Below are 16531 nucleotides of genomic sequence, written 5' to 3' on the forward strand. Positions count from 1 at the left end.
TGCTCAAGGCAGATATGAATGATCCTTTCAAATACTCATATACAACCAATAAGTCGAAGCATATACAAAATGTTTTGTATGCAGTGACAGAAAAGATAGCCTAGTCTAGATTAGGTTGGAAATACAGACTACATCTCAAGGAAGTGGTTAAAAATCTACATTATGATAATTGTTATTTAACTAAAGCACATGCAGTTTTCTTCCAAAAGCTTTCATTTAGCTTTTAAAAGCACTGTAGCTAAAAGTGCAAATCCAGGAGCTCACTAAATGTATGTCTTTTTTAACTGGCAGCTCATTTTCTATAAAGCACCAAAATATTAAAAATAAAGCATACAGTCATGCTGTTCTCAGCCACCACTACATTGTGCCACGTTTTCTATACCTTTCATTGATTTCCTCAAATGACTTACGGAGGAATGAGACAGAGAGAGAGATTGAGATGGGGAAGGGGCGGGGGGAGAGAGAGAGAGAAACTAGTTAACAACCATAAAGAAAAACCGACCTAGAGAGTTAAGATTGTGTAAGTTCTAATAATCATTACACTTCTCACTACCTTTGAGGTTGTTTCCTTTGGGGGGCTTCATTCCACGCAGCAAAGGAATTAGTGCTCAGAAGGGGTGGGGAGTGGGGTCTCCGATGGAGGGGGCTTTAGGTCTACTCTCTACCCTCAGCAAAGTGGCAACACTTTGCCTCTGCTCTGCTTCTTTCTATTCATTAACAAATGAATTAGTTTCCAGAACTGAATTCTCTGAAGCAAGTACAATGACTGAAATGTGTTCAGTGTGTGAGAGAGAGAGAGCGCAAAATGTAATCAGTAGTTATCTCTAGATGATACTTTCTCTGTGCTTTTCTATATTTTCCAAATTTTCTAAACTGGATATATATCACTTTTATAAGTAGGAAAAACATGCTTTTCTTTTTCACAACTTGTTCTTCTAAAGAGAAGAAAATACTCTTATCAAACCCAGGTAAGGTTCTTAGGGAACACAAAGCACTTTATTAATGTTATATGTCACATGAGGTACTTAATTTTAAAATACTAAAGCTTTGCCTTAATTAAGCATAATGCAACTGAATGATTTCACCCTCCTCTGAGGATGCCACGTCCATCCCACCCAAATTTTCTGCCCAGTTTTGCCTTGCTCCATCTCCAGTCTTCACTAAAGGGCTGGGAGGACAGAAGAGCTTTGACAGCTCATCATAGAAAGGTGCTTTCCTCAGAGTTGACAACTGGGTCTGGAATTGCCCTCGAGGAAAACATCGCCATCACTCCTGGTTAATCCTGGCTCTGAGGAGAACCAGCATTCTACTGCTGGTTTAGGGAATTGGGAGAGCAAAGAGCTGCCTCTGGGCGAAACTGGAGGAGCACCCAAGGGATTCCCTGTGCACAGGTACTTGTCTGAATTAAGGAATCTGGGTCCCCAGGAAGACCCTTGTAAAAAGATTAACATGATACCTAAAAGAGGTATCATTCTATGTCATTCTTTTGCATGCTGAAAGCGTACCAAAATGTTACTCTCCGCTCGGTGATGCTCAGAGGGCATGGTCGAGAGGTCATTTCAGATCAGGGCGTGGAGTGGGGATGGGCACTGCAAGATCAGGCCTGCACCCACAAGCAGCATAGCACAAATAAAGTTTTCAGGCTACTTTCCCTCCCTCTTAGAAGGCGACCAGTCCATTGTGACAGAACAGACAGATGGTGCTGCAGGCTGGCTTCCATGCACCCTTTCTGGATCTCGGTGTTATGGCTTTAAGGACTGGATGGGCCTTTTCCAGGAGTATCTGGCATGCCCTAATAATTTTTAAATGAGAATTATAGAAACTCCCCAGAGAGATATATATGATCTCAGAAAAGAGCAAAAGTTGAATTTTTAAAAATAGACTTGGGCCAGACTGGGTTCAAGGTGTATGGATCTGTTTGAAATGGTGCTTACAGTCAAGAAAACGGTCTCGTCAAGCTCCTCAGCTTCTCTCACGATGGTCTCCAGGGTGTCCTTGGCAGTGTCCATGCTCTGCAGAAAATGGACCATCTGGTCGTGCAGGAACTCCATCTTCTTTCTCTTCACTTCCTCAAAGTTCTGAGCTTTCTCATCATATTGTGCTAAAACCTTCTTCATCATTTCCTCATTCTGTTCTTCTAGCCGTTTCTCATTTTTACTACAGTTTTCCTAAAAAAATAAAAACAAAAAACCAATTCTGAGTGAAAAAAGAAGTATATGTATTTTTCACAAGAAAAACTAGCCTTTTAAAGAATTAATCTTGGGCATTCTGGTAAGAGAATCACAGGTGATGCACACAATCTGAATTTTCAGCCTGTCAACCTCCTTTGCCATAGTCATCTCTGCAACAGAATTCACGGTAAGAAGACAATCGAGAAGGATTTAGTTAATGAAACACACACAAAAATATCTGTAGGGAAGTCTTGCCCACCTGCATTCCCACATGACAAAACCTGGCATCATGATGAATGAAGATCAGGTAGCCAAGAGGGTTCCGTGCCATCTTTCCCACTCTACTAAAATCAGAGTGTGGAGGAGGGAACAGCGAGGATACTGGACAGGGTGCCACAGCCACAGATGCTCTCCAGGGAAGAGGTACCTTCTACCAGAGTCGGAGAAACCACATGGTTCGTCTGGACAAACTCTGATGTTTAGCTGTTCTGACTAGTGTGTGTGTGACAGTCGCTCAGTCGTGTCCGACTCTTTGTGACCCCATGGACTTACCCCGCCAGGCTCCTCCATCCACAGGATTTTCCTGATTAGAGGGCTAGTGATAAGGTGATCATATTGTTTACTGTCTGAAAGGAACACTTTAGTGGCAGTGGAGGTTGGGCAGCAACAGCACTAGAAATAAGCAGCAGGGGCACCCCCTCGAGTACTCTTGCCTGGAAAATCCCATGGACTTAGGAGCCTGGTAGGCTACAGGGGTTGCAGAGAGTCGGACATGACTGAGCGACTTCACTTTCACTTAACTGATTTACAACAGGAGTTAAGCAGACCTTTCACAAGCAGGCTAGAATGAGGAGTGATGGGGAAACAGCACTCCAGCCTCCCACAGAAGCCTGTCAATCCTGACTGATAAGTAAGGATGTCTTGGCTTGCCAGGAGCCAGCATGGGCCATCCCACCCATAACAAGGTCATGTGGAAGAGACCTGATAAGCAAGGCTTCAGGACTCGAGGGGCTCCCTAGACCAGCTCAAGCATCTACCCTCAAACCAGAATCTGTCTGTTTTATTATTTTATGACTTTCACCAACCCTCCTGACATTAACAGGGGGCTATCCCTGACCACCTTTCTCTGGAGAAAATCAACTTAGGGCTCTAGCTAATAAGTCTCCTGGACACGAGAGGGATATTTCAAATCAAACCCCCTCTGTTAGCATTCTAGCTTGCTTGGCAGGTTTATCCAGACTCTTGCAGCTATGCTTGTGATTATTCACAGCCTCCCAACTGTGAGAGGTACAGGAAGCCTAAAACATAGACCCTTTCAAAGAGTTAAAAGATATTAGAGTAGTGTTGGTGTAGGATTTCATTATTGGGCCAATGCTTGTTGCTAAGTTCACATATCTCTTATCCACTGTGCACCTGGGAGTGCATTAGTTAACATAGTTGGAATGTAAGAAAAACAAGTGTAGCCTTGAAAGTAACCACATCAGGCCTTTGAGCTAATTGGTTCTTTCTTGTAACTCACTGCACCTTTGCTCCATGAGAAATGTAACTCTGTTTAGCATTTTCTGAGGCTGACATAGATTAGAAATATAAAGAAAAACACTTTGAGGGAAAATAAGTTTTCTGGTTGAGCAGCCTTTATCAAAAGAGGGTCATAAAATGTTCACAGGCCTCCAAGGCCAGAAGATAATGTACACAATATCATTTGTGGGAAAGGTATGAAGAAAAAATCCTGGCTTCGATAAGGGCAAAGCTGCTGGAGTGTTTGGGCTGATTCTGCATGACCTTGCATCTTTTATTTCCCTCTATGTACAAGTCAAGGTATAAAAGTCCCTTTTGAAAATAAAGTAATGGGCCTCGCTCACCGAAGCTTGGTCACCCCGTGTCTTTTTTTTCTTTCTTTCTCTCTCTACTCTCCTTTTCAGGCTGATCCCTTGGAGAATAGAGGCTCTCTGTGTTTACTTATCTGCCTGGGTTTCTAAGACCTGAACGGGAAGATGTTCTGCGTCTTCACTCCCTCAGGAGACCAGGAGGGCACCTACGGCCTCCGTGAACAGAGCAAGCTCCTTGTCTCAGGGCTTTATTGGCTTTCTGTGTAAACCAAGGAATATCAGCCTCTTTCTCTCCTCTATTTTCTTATCTACAACATCCTTTCTTTCAGTTCAGTTCAGTTCAGTCACTCAGTCGTGTCCGACTCTGCGACCCCATGAATCGCAGCACGCCAGGCCTCCCTGTCCATCACCATCTCCCGGAGTTCACTCAGACTCATGTCCATCAAGTCCATGATGCCATCCAGCCATCTCATCCTCTATTGTCCCCTTCTCCTCCTGCCTCAAATCCCTCCCAGCATCAGAGTCTTTTCCAATGAGTCAACTCTTCGCATGAGATGGCCAAAGGACTGGAGCTTCAGTTTTAGCATCATTCCTTCCAAAGAAATTCCAGGGTTGATCTCCTTCAGAATGGACTGAGTGGATCTCCTTGCAGTCCAAGGGACTCTCAAGAGTCTTCTCCAACACCACAGTTCAAAAGCATCAATTCTTTGGCACTCAGCCTTCTTCACAGTCCAACTCTCACATCCATACATGACCAAAGGAAAAATCATAGCCTTGACTAGACGGACCTTAGTTGGCAAAGTAATGTCTCTGCTTTTAAATATACTAATTAGGTTGGTCATAACTTTTCTTCCAAGGAGTAAGCATCTTTTAATTTCATGGCTGCAGTCACCATCTGCAGTGATTTTGGAGCCCAGAAAAAGTCTAACACTGTTTCTACTGTTTACCAGTCTATTTCCCATGAAGTGACGAGACCGGATGCCATGATCTTTGTTTTCTGAATGTTGAGCTTTAAGTCAACTTTTTCGCTTTCCTCTTTCACTTTCATCAAGAGGCTTTTTAGCTCCTCTTCACTTTCTGCCATAAGGGTGGTGTCATCTGCATATCTGAGGTTATTGATATTCTTTCTTTATCTCTCTCTAAATCATTCACCGACACCGTTTCTCCTGAGGGTTCCCCTGGATCCTGCAGGGGCTGGACCCCAGCATGGGCTGCATTCATATATCAAAGGAGCGTTCCTATCCCCTTCCTTCACTGCAGAGAGAGCAGGGTCAGCATGAACTCATCAAAGACAGTGGTACCATGAGAGACACTCATCTGTCCTTAGCATGGAACACTGGGCAACGCTTTAGAGCATCTCTGCAGAGCTAACCCAGTGAAAGGCAGGATGGTAGAGCAAGTAAGCTCCAATCTTGGCTATAAACTTACTATCACCTTGGGTAATATACTTAACTCTAAATCTCAGTTTCTTAGCTATAAAATGGGAGCAATAATAACTCCCATTTCATATGGTTACTGTAAGGATCAAATTGGACAAGCATGTAAAGTGTTTGCCCTATCATAGTTAGTACCCTATTTGTATACGTGTATGTGTTTTTAAGGGCACATCATTTATCCTTAGACAGGAAGTAATCTCACTGATAACACAGAGGGAAGATTTAAGGACTACTTTTAATGGAACAAAAACAACAATGGCAAACCACAAATGAACACACAAACCCAAATTCAGGTCATTTTAGCTTTATTTACTTGTGATGTTTTAAGCGAATTGGGATAAAGTAAAAAGGAAAAGGTAACTTACCTCAATGGTATTAAAAAAGGATTCTATCTCACTAACAAAGGCTTCAATCCTCAAGGATTTTTCTTGCAAATCTTCTAGAAAGTCCGCTAATTGAACCTGAAGAAAAGAATGGAGCTATCCTTAGTATACGACATTTGAGAAAAGAACTTCAAGCAGAGAGTTCCAATTTCCTTATAAATTTAGTATGTTTGGTAGAGATACACTATATCATGTTCACAAACAAATCAACTTTTAAATTTTATTTGCTGCTTCATCTAATTTGACTATATAGGTAAGGTCTGATAAACAATTAGGAGGCTTATGAGTGAGAGCAATAAACAGTTTATTTTCCTGTGCAAGAAGAAGGCCTTCTTAGTCAGCTGGTGAATTCAAAGTATACTTGTTTTAGTAAACTATGAATTGAATTCTTTCTCCTTAGTAAGGCCTCAATTTTTATACACTGTCTTTCTTCTTAGCAGACTTTTCTCTGCACTGGTCCAACATAGCTAAGAAACCTCCTCACATTTGCACCAGTGGTTCCAGGTGCGCTTGCCTCACATGACCCTGAGAAGTCACCAGGCCTGAAATCTAGCACACCAAACAATGAAAACTACTACTAAAGAGATCTTAAGATTCTAATGACCCTCAACAGTACGTATTAGTTATAAAGGTAGCTGTGATCTTTCCTGCAAAACTTAACAACACAGAATAAAAGAGCTTCCATCCGCCTGATTCACTATCCACAGAATGATGGAGAGATTACATTGTGGGAAGTCCCTCCAGGATCTGGTTCTCTGCTTCCTGCTCATGCCCCCGCCTCTTCTCCACAGGGCTCCAGGATTCTCTCACCTATGTGCCTTTTTAGAAGGCAATCCCTGTGTCTAGAATGTCCTCCCTGCCCTGGTTTGTTAGAAGAACTCTATCCTATTTAGGCTCGCCAAAGCTGCACCTTCTCAAGACACCTTCCCCCTCTCTCCAGTCCCCCTCCACCATTTCACTCACTCCCAGAGGGTTTCTCGCTCAGAACACTGCATTTCCAGGATGCTATGTGATTTGGGGGAGCTACACGTCCAGGTTCCTTTATTTTCATTTTTATTCCCTATGATGAGCACAGCTCTTAACATGGAATAGGAAGGGAGAGAGAAAGAGGGAAGGAAGAGAGTGCTGGAAGAAATTAATGACAGATAAAAGATAATCCACCACAACGGGGAGAGAGTGGAGGGAGAAGCCAGGACCTGGATAATCTACAAATGCAGCCGTCAGTTCCCAAAAAACCACAGATGGCCACTCACAAGATGCTAAAGAATTTTCAAGTGACAACTTCTTAAATTTATTTTTAATTTTTAAAAAGTGCCAACCAACTCAATCTTCACAGTCCATTTAATAAACGAAGCAAGTCTCTGGCTTAGTCAATTTATTTTACACTTTCTGTTCATACTCTTTGGAGAAGGTCCGGAGAAAAATAAAAAGAACTTTAAAATGGTTTTAAAGCAGGAGACATCATATCTCTCTCTGTTTCTGAAATTTGTTTTAAATTGACAGGATTTAGACAGAATTATTTTTTTAATTTCTAAAACTCACAGAGATAAACAGAACATAATTAAGAAGGCTGGAAAAAAGTCTTCTTTCTGCTGACAGTACCCAGTAGTTGTTAGTTAACAAAACCAGGTGTCATCAAAGAACGGGACATGTTTCATTGGTGCTGATGCATCTGAATGCCTGAGACCCCAAAAAGAAATTGAACCATGGCCTACCCCCAAACTTGACTAGGTAAAGTTTCAACAAAATTTCACACTGGAAAAATAGAACCAATATCATACAAGTTGAGAAGGATTATTTTTCCAGAAAAAAAAAACCAAGATTCAAATGTGTTATCCTACTGAATCAAAATGAATCTGACAATTATCAGTGATCTAACTGAATGATCATATTGAAAACCGCTACCGTTACAAAGGCCCTGAGCAGAGTAACGAAGATGCACATCAAAAGCATGAGCTCTGGCATCAGACAGATCTGGGTACCAATCCTAGTTCTATCTTCTATGATCTTGGACTTAATGGGTTCTCTGAGCCCATTTTGTTACCTCCAAATCAAAGACAGTGACAGGGTTTTTGTGAGAATTAAAAGATATCCTGTATATAAAGAACTTGATACATTGCCTGGCCCATAGTTAAGTGCTCAGTTCTTGCTATTACTTGCAATTTTAGATCATTCTGCTACTGCATGGAGAATAGATTGATGAAATAAGAGTGGAGATTCCAGTTAGAAGGCTATTGAAAGGTAGGTGAGAATCTTAAAGACTAAGTGTTTGAGTTCCAATAGTATTTCTAAGAAGTAAGATATTTATAAGGATAGGTGTTGTGACTAACTTTCTAACATTGGGAGTCTACAGACATAGCCAGAAGGAATGCAAAAACTTTCCATTTCTACCATCAATTTTATAAATAAAGAAGAAATGTGGAGAAAATCAAAATTTTAAATGTCTTACTGTCTTGAGCATTTTATAAAGCTTGTAGTAAAATTGTTTCATATGATATAATGTATATTTTTAAAGGATCATACTGTAGATAATAGAAAATAAATTTTGTTCTATACTCTAACATGTATTTTTGTATTTAAAATTATTTCTTTTTTGGATAATGTTAAGGGCTACTTTTATAAAATAAGAGACCTCAAAGACAGTTAACTGGGGATGCCAGTTATTTATCCTGGTATACAGAGAATTTAGAAGAAAAAAAAACTGGCACATATTATGTACCCAATAAATGCCTGTCAAAGTGATGTTAACTAAATAACTAGAGAAATATTCTTAGGTTTTTTTTTTCAGACTATTATGCCTAAAGATGGATGTATCAAATATTGGTCATTTTTTAAATTGAGAAAATGAGAAAACAGATTAATTGTCTACATATGATTACACACTATACTTTAAAATCTATTTACCTTTACAGCACTTATAGCTGTATCAAGTGTTGAAATCTCATGGTCCTTGTGAGTGCCAAGCATCTTGTCAACAGCAGAAATTGGGCTTTTGCATGTGTAGCAATATGTGTCAATCTGAGATGTTTTCATTTCCTTTTGTTCCTTCTCCATTACCAACTCTGATAGTAACTGGTCTTGTTCTGCCATCTCTATGTCCAACTCTTTCTGTTCAGCAGACTTTCTTTGTTCTGCTTCAGTCACAAGTTCATTTTCACTGACATGTTCAAAGGATTCTTTTCCTTGAGATAACACATCTTCAGGGGTGGACTCCGAATACAGGTCTTCGGAAAGAGTGTCTTGAGTAACCACTTCATAATTCAGGGATTCAGCGAATTCATACTCATCCTGAACAGGGCTACTGCGGACCCAGTCTCCACTCGGCTCGGGGGGAAGCATTATTTGAGGTTCTTCTTGCAGTGTTTCTTGCATGCAAGTTGCACCGGATGCAAATTCTTCCTCTGGGAAGGACACTTGCACTGGGACATTCAGACTGACCTCTGGGTTTGCATTTGCTGCTTCATTAGTCTGACTGCTTGTTTCATCTACTCTCTCCAGGACATGATGAGTGTCTTCAAACGGAACCGCATAGCTTATCCTCTGGGTAACCACTCTCACTTCCTCAGTGATGGGAGCTTTCCTCGGCATGGCTACATTGTCAAGGGTCTCCATGTGGCCTACTGATTCTCCTTCCCTGTAAGCTGCTTTCTGTTTCTCTTCCAGACTCTCCTCCCTGCCAATAGTTGCAAACTTGCCCCAAATCTCCCCTTCTGCGGTTATTGGTTGGTATGAATCATCCTTAGCAATTGGCTTTTCTTCGAGACCTTGGCCTTGGTCCTTTTCAGTTACAGATGTGTCATGGAGAATGTCATCTTTGAGTATGTACTTCTCAAAATATATTCCTGTTCCATCTTCGGTGTCAGAATTTCTGCTTGGAAATGAAGCTTCAGAATTCACACTGTCACCTTCAGAAGCTGTCTCCCCTTCTTTCTTTTTCTCTCCAACTGCTTCTTCATACAGATCTTTGTATAAAAATGCAAGTGCAGGTGGCTCCTCCAGAAGTTCAGGAGTGATGGCTTTTGCAGTGGTAGGAAATATCTGGGTTCGTGACAAAACTCCTTCCTCTTCATCAAATAAAGGCATCCCAGGTGACTTTGAGTCCACATCTCTGTCTGTGCTCTTTGGAGCATCTCTGTCTGTTACTTTTTGGATAACCAAAGGCTTTTGGGTCTCTGGGTCAGATAATTTGCTGTAGTCCTTTACAAGTCCATAGAAACTTTCATCTAATTTCACCAAGTCATATTCACGTTCTAGGGCACCTTCCTCTGAATGTTCTGGGAAAGAGACAGTTTCTTCTGGAACTCCCTTTGATAGTCCTGCCTCTAATTTCCATGGAGCTCTCTGTTTTTCTGGGTCAGGGGAGATGTTATAATCAATCAATGTATATTTTTCAAAGTAATCCTCTTCATCGGGACTTGTGGGCTGATTAAAGGCGAAATCACCAGTTTCAGAGTCTGTGGGGATCTCCTCTTTGGTTGTATGAATTGCCTTCTGTTGGTCTTCTTTCAATGATATAGCTTTTATTTCAGAATCTTCTAACTTACTCTGTAGTGTTTTATGGCAAGCAATTTCCTCACTCTCATCATGGAGGAGTATAGGCTTAAATGAGATCTTCTCTTCCAAATATTCTAACTTATCTTGCATTTGTTCACTTTCTTCCTGATCAACTGAAGAAATAAATGCAGGAGCATGAATATTCAGTATCTCACAACCCTCAGAAATGATACTGAAGGCACTCTTTTGCTCTTCAGAAAGTCCAGCTGGCTTACTAGTCACTGTAAATTCTTCATCTCTTACGCTTGTGTCTTCAGGCTCCTTAGAAACCACCTCATCAGCACTGATTGTTGCATTAGTTATAAATTGAGCATAGTTACTGCTTGCTGAAGGGCATGGTTCATTTATTTGGGAATCTTCTACAGCCTCCAAGTGGTGTTTTGAAACAAGAACAGGCTGTTCAAACATTTCAGATGTTAGATCTTTAGATGTTTGAGTAGTAAGGACTGTAGGCCTATCTGGAGTCACTTCTGACCATGGTAGTTCTTGCTTCTTCTCTGGACTAACTTCTGGAGATGCTCCTGAAGTGAGTGTGTGTGGTTTCACAGATGACAACAGATATGAAGGTGTTTCTAAGCTCTTTGTTTCGCCAAAAGGACGATCTAAAATCCTTTCAGATTCTTTAGATGGAGGGCCTTGTTTACTTTCTTTTGTGGTACCAATTGAGCCACCTTTTGGCAGCTCTGACACTATGACCTGTCCCTTTTCTTCACTGTGAGTCACCACATCCCTGCTTGACTTTTCCAGTACCAGGTTTCCTTCCTTAGGTAAAGAGGGCTCATTTATTTCATCATGATAAGGAAGATCCACTGGAAGGAAAGCCTTGGTTCCCTCCACCAAAACTTCACGTTCTTCTAATGGATGTGGTTGACTTCCTACTGCCTTTGTTTCCCTGATTTCAGAGTAAGCCTCTGAGATCGTGGTTTCTGATGTTTCAGCAGCTTCTGTAGTTTTAACTAATGAAAATGGTTGGGTTTCACCCAAAGTAAGACGGAAGGAGATATCTGACTCTTCGGGCTGATGCCCGGCTATACTTATGGAATATGGCTGTATTTCCTGCTCCCTCCCTTCTGAAAATGCATGTGACCGCTCTTCTTTTTCTTCTCCTTTCTCCTCCTCAATAATTTTGTATCTTTCTTTGTGGTCTTCATTTTGACAGACTTGCTGCAGCACAGTAGCAGCTTTTGGTTCTTCCAATTTAACAGGGCTAGGCCCATGTATAATTTTTGCCTTCTCTATTTCATTAATATCTCTATGTTCTAATGGGGCTGCTGTCTCTTGTTCTTCTGCCAGAACCTTCTTCTCTGCCAAGGAATATGATCTCATTCCCAAGTCACCTTTCTCCTCAGCTGGGCTAACAGATCTGAGTTTTATTTCCTCTTCAGAAGTTTTCAAGGAAACGGGTTTTGGCATCTCTTTCCCTAGTCTGTCTTCACCAAGATCAATTAAACTGCCTTTAGGTTCTTCTCCTGGCAAAATTACTGACTCCAGCTTCTCTGATTCCTCTGTGATAGTTTTACTTGCAAAGCTCGATGAAGCTGGTTCTGGCTGTTGTGGCACCTTATCTGTTGCATCAACAGATAAGAGTGGTTTTCCTTTTTGATCACTTCTTGGCTCTTCTTTAAGAATAGAAATATTCCATTTAGATCGAGGGGAGATTTCTGGCTTCTGGAGTCTTTTACCGTCAGTGACATGAAGAGGAACAGCATTTTTGGCTTCTTCCATAATGGATTTCTCACTCATGGGAGAATAAGATTGGATTCTTAGATGCCCTTCGCCATCAGCAGAAGTAACTACTGAGGTCAGGTCCATTTTTTCTGAATAGTCTAGGACTTCTTTCTTTCCATAATCGTCACTGGATGCCTCAACGTTGGATTTTGGCTGCCGCGAGACTTCTACATTTGATAACAATGCGGGTTTTTCTTTAAAATCTTGATGCTCACCAGACTTAACTAAAGAATCTGCAGATTCTGAAGCAGTTTTAGGTTCCACTGGCTTCTCAGGTCTATGAACATCAGCTGGAGCAGAACCTTCAGAATCTATCCCAGTCACTGTTTTTTCTTCAGATGGGCTGGGCTGAGCTTCTAAATCTTCTTTTTCAGCAACTTTATTATCTTGAGTGCTTGATCTAAAAAAGAAACTAGACACCCATGATGTGAACGATGAAATTCCTTTCTTTCCCTTTTCCTCAGAGATGCTTGGCTCCACTGCCTTCTGCTGCGTGGGTGGCTTTTGTATCACCTCAGGTGACTCTAGGGGTGGAGATTCATTTCCTTGGGTTGAGGAGAGTGGTTTTATTTGTGTGGGTGCTTTGACTTTGGATGGTGGTTTCCCTCTCTCATTAGCATCATCTGCAACCTTTGGCTGAACCACGTTGTATTCTTCTAATGGTTTCTCTCCAGGCAAAGGGGATATACGGCCATGTGCTTCTTTTTCAACGCCCAGTGCAAGTTCTGCCTCTTCAGCCAAGACACGAGCAGCTTTGACAAGAGAGGGAGGAGTTTCTAATTTGACTTGTTCCATTGATGGGCCAGACACTGGTTTCTGGAGGCCTCCTTCATAAGGTGTTTTGATTTCTTCCTGGCTGTCTTCTTTGCAAGGCCTGGAAATTTCTGTGTTTGCTTTCTCTACTACCAAACTTTCACCCCCAACAAAAGAAAGGGTCTGCTTCCCTTCTGCCTCACTTCTCTCCACATTTCGAGCTGGAACTAAAGATTTTGGTTTGGGGGCCAGCTTTATGTCTTCAGAAGAGTAAGTTTCAGTTGCTAAGGTCTCTATATTATCACGGGAGGTATCAAGAGTAGACACTGGTTCTTGGAATGCTAAGTGAGATTCTTCTGCAGAAGGTGGCAGAATTTGCTTTCTGATTTCAGGCGTGTGGTCTTTCTCTGGCAGAGCAGGCTTGAGCTGCCCTGTCATCAGATCACTGGTACCAGAAGAATCCAGCTGCACAGATCCCATGACTCTTTCTTCATGATGACTTACCAAGTCTCTTTCTGGCTTTGTCAGCATCCAGTTTTCATCCTTTGGAGAAATAAGGGCCTCTTCCATGTGTGTTTCTCTAACATCTGTAGGTTCAGTTGTCATAAGTAATTTTGATTCTTCCAAAGGCAAATTTTCTTTCATAAACAAAACTTGTTTAATACCCAGGTCTTGTTTATCTGCAAAAGACCTGCTTATGTCAGGCAATGCAGCAGCTTGATCTGAATCAAGGGCTTCTTCAGGCTTCTGTTGCACAAAGAGGTCAGAAGAAGCAGTCTTTGACGGCTCTGCTATACTCTGCAGTACATGAAATGAGTTTGGTTGGTCAGTTTCATTTAGCTCAGTTACAGTATCTTCTGTCACTTGTGCCTTCAAATTTCCTGCTGGCTGTAAGGGGCTTATTTCTTGTTTTTCTTCTTTTTTAAAGTCAGCTGAACGGTTCAGCTCTTCTGATAATCCTTCTGAGGATAAAGTGAATGACTGAAGTTCTTCTAGGCTGTCTCCTTCAAGCCGAGAGGTAAATGCTTCCCTTGATCCTAAGCTAACGACCTTAGCAGAGAGAGGTTTCATTTCTTGAATCTGAGGTTCCTCCCTAAGGTATGAAGACACCTCTGAAGTTTCAGGAACTGTAGTTGACACGTGAAGTTCCCTGTTTTCCTCTTTTCCTTCTCCTCGGCTCCTGAGCTCAGGTAGGCCCTTTGCTAAGACAGAATCCTCTGTTTCAGGTAGGGGAGATTTTATATGTTCTGTCTGTATGGATCCACTTTGCCTACTTACATCACCAGCAAATTCTGAGCCAGCATTTTCAGTATCAGGTAACTCTGATACTGGATGTGTCTTGTCTCTCTTCTCAGGTTCCATGGACAGCGGTGCCAGAGCGAGACCTGGTTTTTCTGACCGGAAATCTCCCTGAATTACAGAGGGTGTCTCTACTGCCTGTTCCTTCTTATCACCACCGAAGGTTAAGAATGTTGAAGCTAAATCATCTGATGTTAAATGTTCCAGCACAGGAGGAGAACTTGCTGTCACCTCATCTTTGCCTTTTGGGACTATATATTTGGGTGCAGGTGACACGTTCTGTGAGGAAGGAAGTTCAGTTTCTGTTTTCTTTATCTCACCACCTGGGCTGAGTGAAGGCACATGTTCAGGTCCCGACATCTCTGAGGCAGACACAGAATTTTTTTTCTGTGATAAATCCAAATATTCAGAGTCAAGAACTGTAGGAAATGAAAGATCTTGTTTGTCTTCCACCCTTGCTTCCTTTGATACATCTAGATGCTGAGAAGACAAAGTCTTGGTTATTGCCAACCCAGGTTTAATGTCTTCAGTCTCTACCTTTGACACAACAGAATGCTCTGATATAGAGGGTATGCTTGCAGGTAAATCAAATTTAACTTCTTTCTTGACTTCGGACCAAGCTGGATATTGTGAATCAGCAGTTTCAGTGGGAGAAGGGCTAGCTTTGATTGCTACCTTGCCTTCTTCTTTAAAAAGTGAGTGCTCATCTATAGGTGGTAAACCACTTCCTAATTCACTCTTTTCTACCTTTGTTAAGACTGGATGTTCCATAGGGGTGGTAAGAGGTAAGTCTGTTGGGATTTCTTCTTTTGCTAATTTGGTTAAGTTTGAATCATGCTTTGTCTCAGAGGCTGTGGTTATTGAAGAACTGGGTTCAATTTCTTTCTTTATTTCTTCTGACAAAGCTGAAAATTCTGCTACAGGTGGTCCATGCTCAACTTCCTGTTCCACTCCTGGTGAAGTTGAATGCAGCACTCTAGGTGTACCAGTCACTTTAGAATCAAGTTTCACTTCTGTTTTTACCACTGATGAAATCTCAGGTCTAGATAAAGATGTTTCCTTTAGAGGTGAATATGGCTTCATTACTTCAGGCTCATTCTCTGACAACCTTCTCTGTTCTGGTTCAGATGTCACAGTTGGAGCTAAGTTGGGTTTGACATCCTTCTTTGGCTCATCTGCCAAGTCAGGCAGAACTGAATCTTTCATCCCAGACTCTGGGACATTTGGAGGCTGAGGCTCCATTTCTTGATCCCGCAATACATGTGCTATAGCTTCTTGAGAATCAGGCACAATTTCTTCCTTACTTTCAACTTTCAACAAAGCCATCTGTTCATCTGCAGATTTTGGAGTGAGGGATGTTTTGGGTTCTTGTTCTTTCTTAATTGCATGTACTGAATCAGGTGAAACTGAACACTGAGAGGCCGGCAAAACAAGTTTGGTTTCTTCCTTTACTGTGGGCGATTGTGCAGGTGTTGCAGCTAGCGATGAACTAGACTTGGTTTCTCCCCTCTCTGAATCACTGGTTAAACTTGGTGGAACCAAGTCTTCAGGCTCAGGTTCTGAATACATTCGAGTTCTCTGCTTCTGTGCCAGAATGAGATATTCAGATACAGATGTTGATGTTGTTTGAGCATCTGGCTTAATTTCTGCTTTCTCTGCTTCATTTGTTGAAGGGAGCTGACTCAAGTCTTCAGGTGCAGACATCGAAGGTTCAGCTCTTTGCTTCTGTGATGAACTTAGATGCTCAGGTACAGGTGTAGTCGTTGTTGGTGCAATTTCTTCCTCATCTGCTTCTGAGAAGCGGGAATATCCTGATGCAGCCATTGCAGTTAACAGTGAATCGGGCTCAATTTCCTTTTTGTTCACTTCTGGGATCCTATATGGTGGGATGGAAGCTAGTGATGCTGAGTCTGGAGAAAAAAGTTCCGTTTCCTCAGTGTCTTCATCTGACAAAATAGTGTGTTCAGATGGTGATGTTAAACATATTGGAGAATCACACTCAAATTCTCTCTTCCCTGTTGTTGCGTAGGGTGGAAATGAGAATTCTGACACAAAAGCCGAGTCTGGAGAAAAAGGTCCAATGTCTTCTTGCTCTTCTTCTGAGAAAATCATGGGGGAGGAGGAACCTTTTAGATTTAAAGGGGATGTGTGGACAATTTCTTCCTCCTGTGATTCTGGTGTTGCATATGGTGGTACTGAAAGTTCAGAAGCAGAGGTGGAAGAGGGTGTGTACCGCTCCATTTCTACTCTCTCTTCTTCCGAGAGGACCACGTGATCAGGTGGGGCAGCTGAAAGTCGAGGGGCCTGGCATTCAGGAGTCCCCTCAGTTGCGGATGGTGGGAGGGAGCATTCAGGTAACGAGGCCACCTCTGGGGTAT

The 16531-nt window shown here is 41.9% G+C and overlaps 1 protein-coding gene across 1 annotated transcript in view; it reads right to left on the bottom strand.

Annotated features, from left to right (window-relative positions):
- The window catches only part of CMYA5 (cardiomyopathy associated 5), a 99077-nt gene that overhangs the window by 35967 nt on the left and 46579 nt on the right, over nt 1–16531 (bottom strand). The window contains 4 exon segments of the mRNA XM_040225898.1: nt 383–405; nt 1935–2168; nt 5802–5897; nt 8724–16531. The exon segment at nt 8724–16531 is cut by the window's right edge and continues 4 nt beyond it. Coding sequence (XP_040081832.1) covers nt 383–405; nt 1935–2168; nt 5802–5897; nt 8724–16531 — 8161 coding nt within the window.

Source organism: Oryx dammah, unplaced genomic scaffold (assembly GCF_014754425.2).
Source record: "Oryx dammah isolate SB20612 unplaced genomic scaffold, SCBI_Odam_1.1 HiC_scaffold_26, whole genome shotgun sequence".
In the NCBI taxonomy this organism is placed as follows: domain Eukaryota; kingdom Metazoa; phylum Chordata; class Mammalia; order Artiodactyla; family Bovidae; genus Oryx; species Oryx dammah.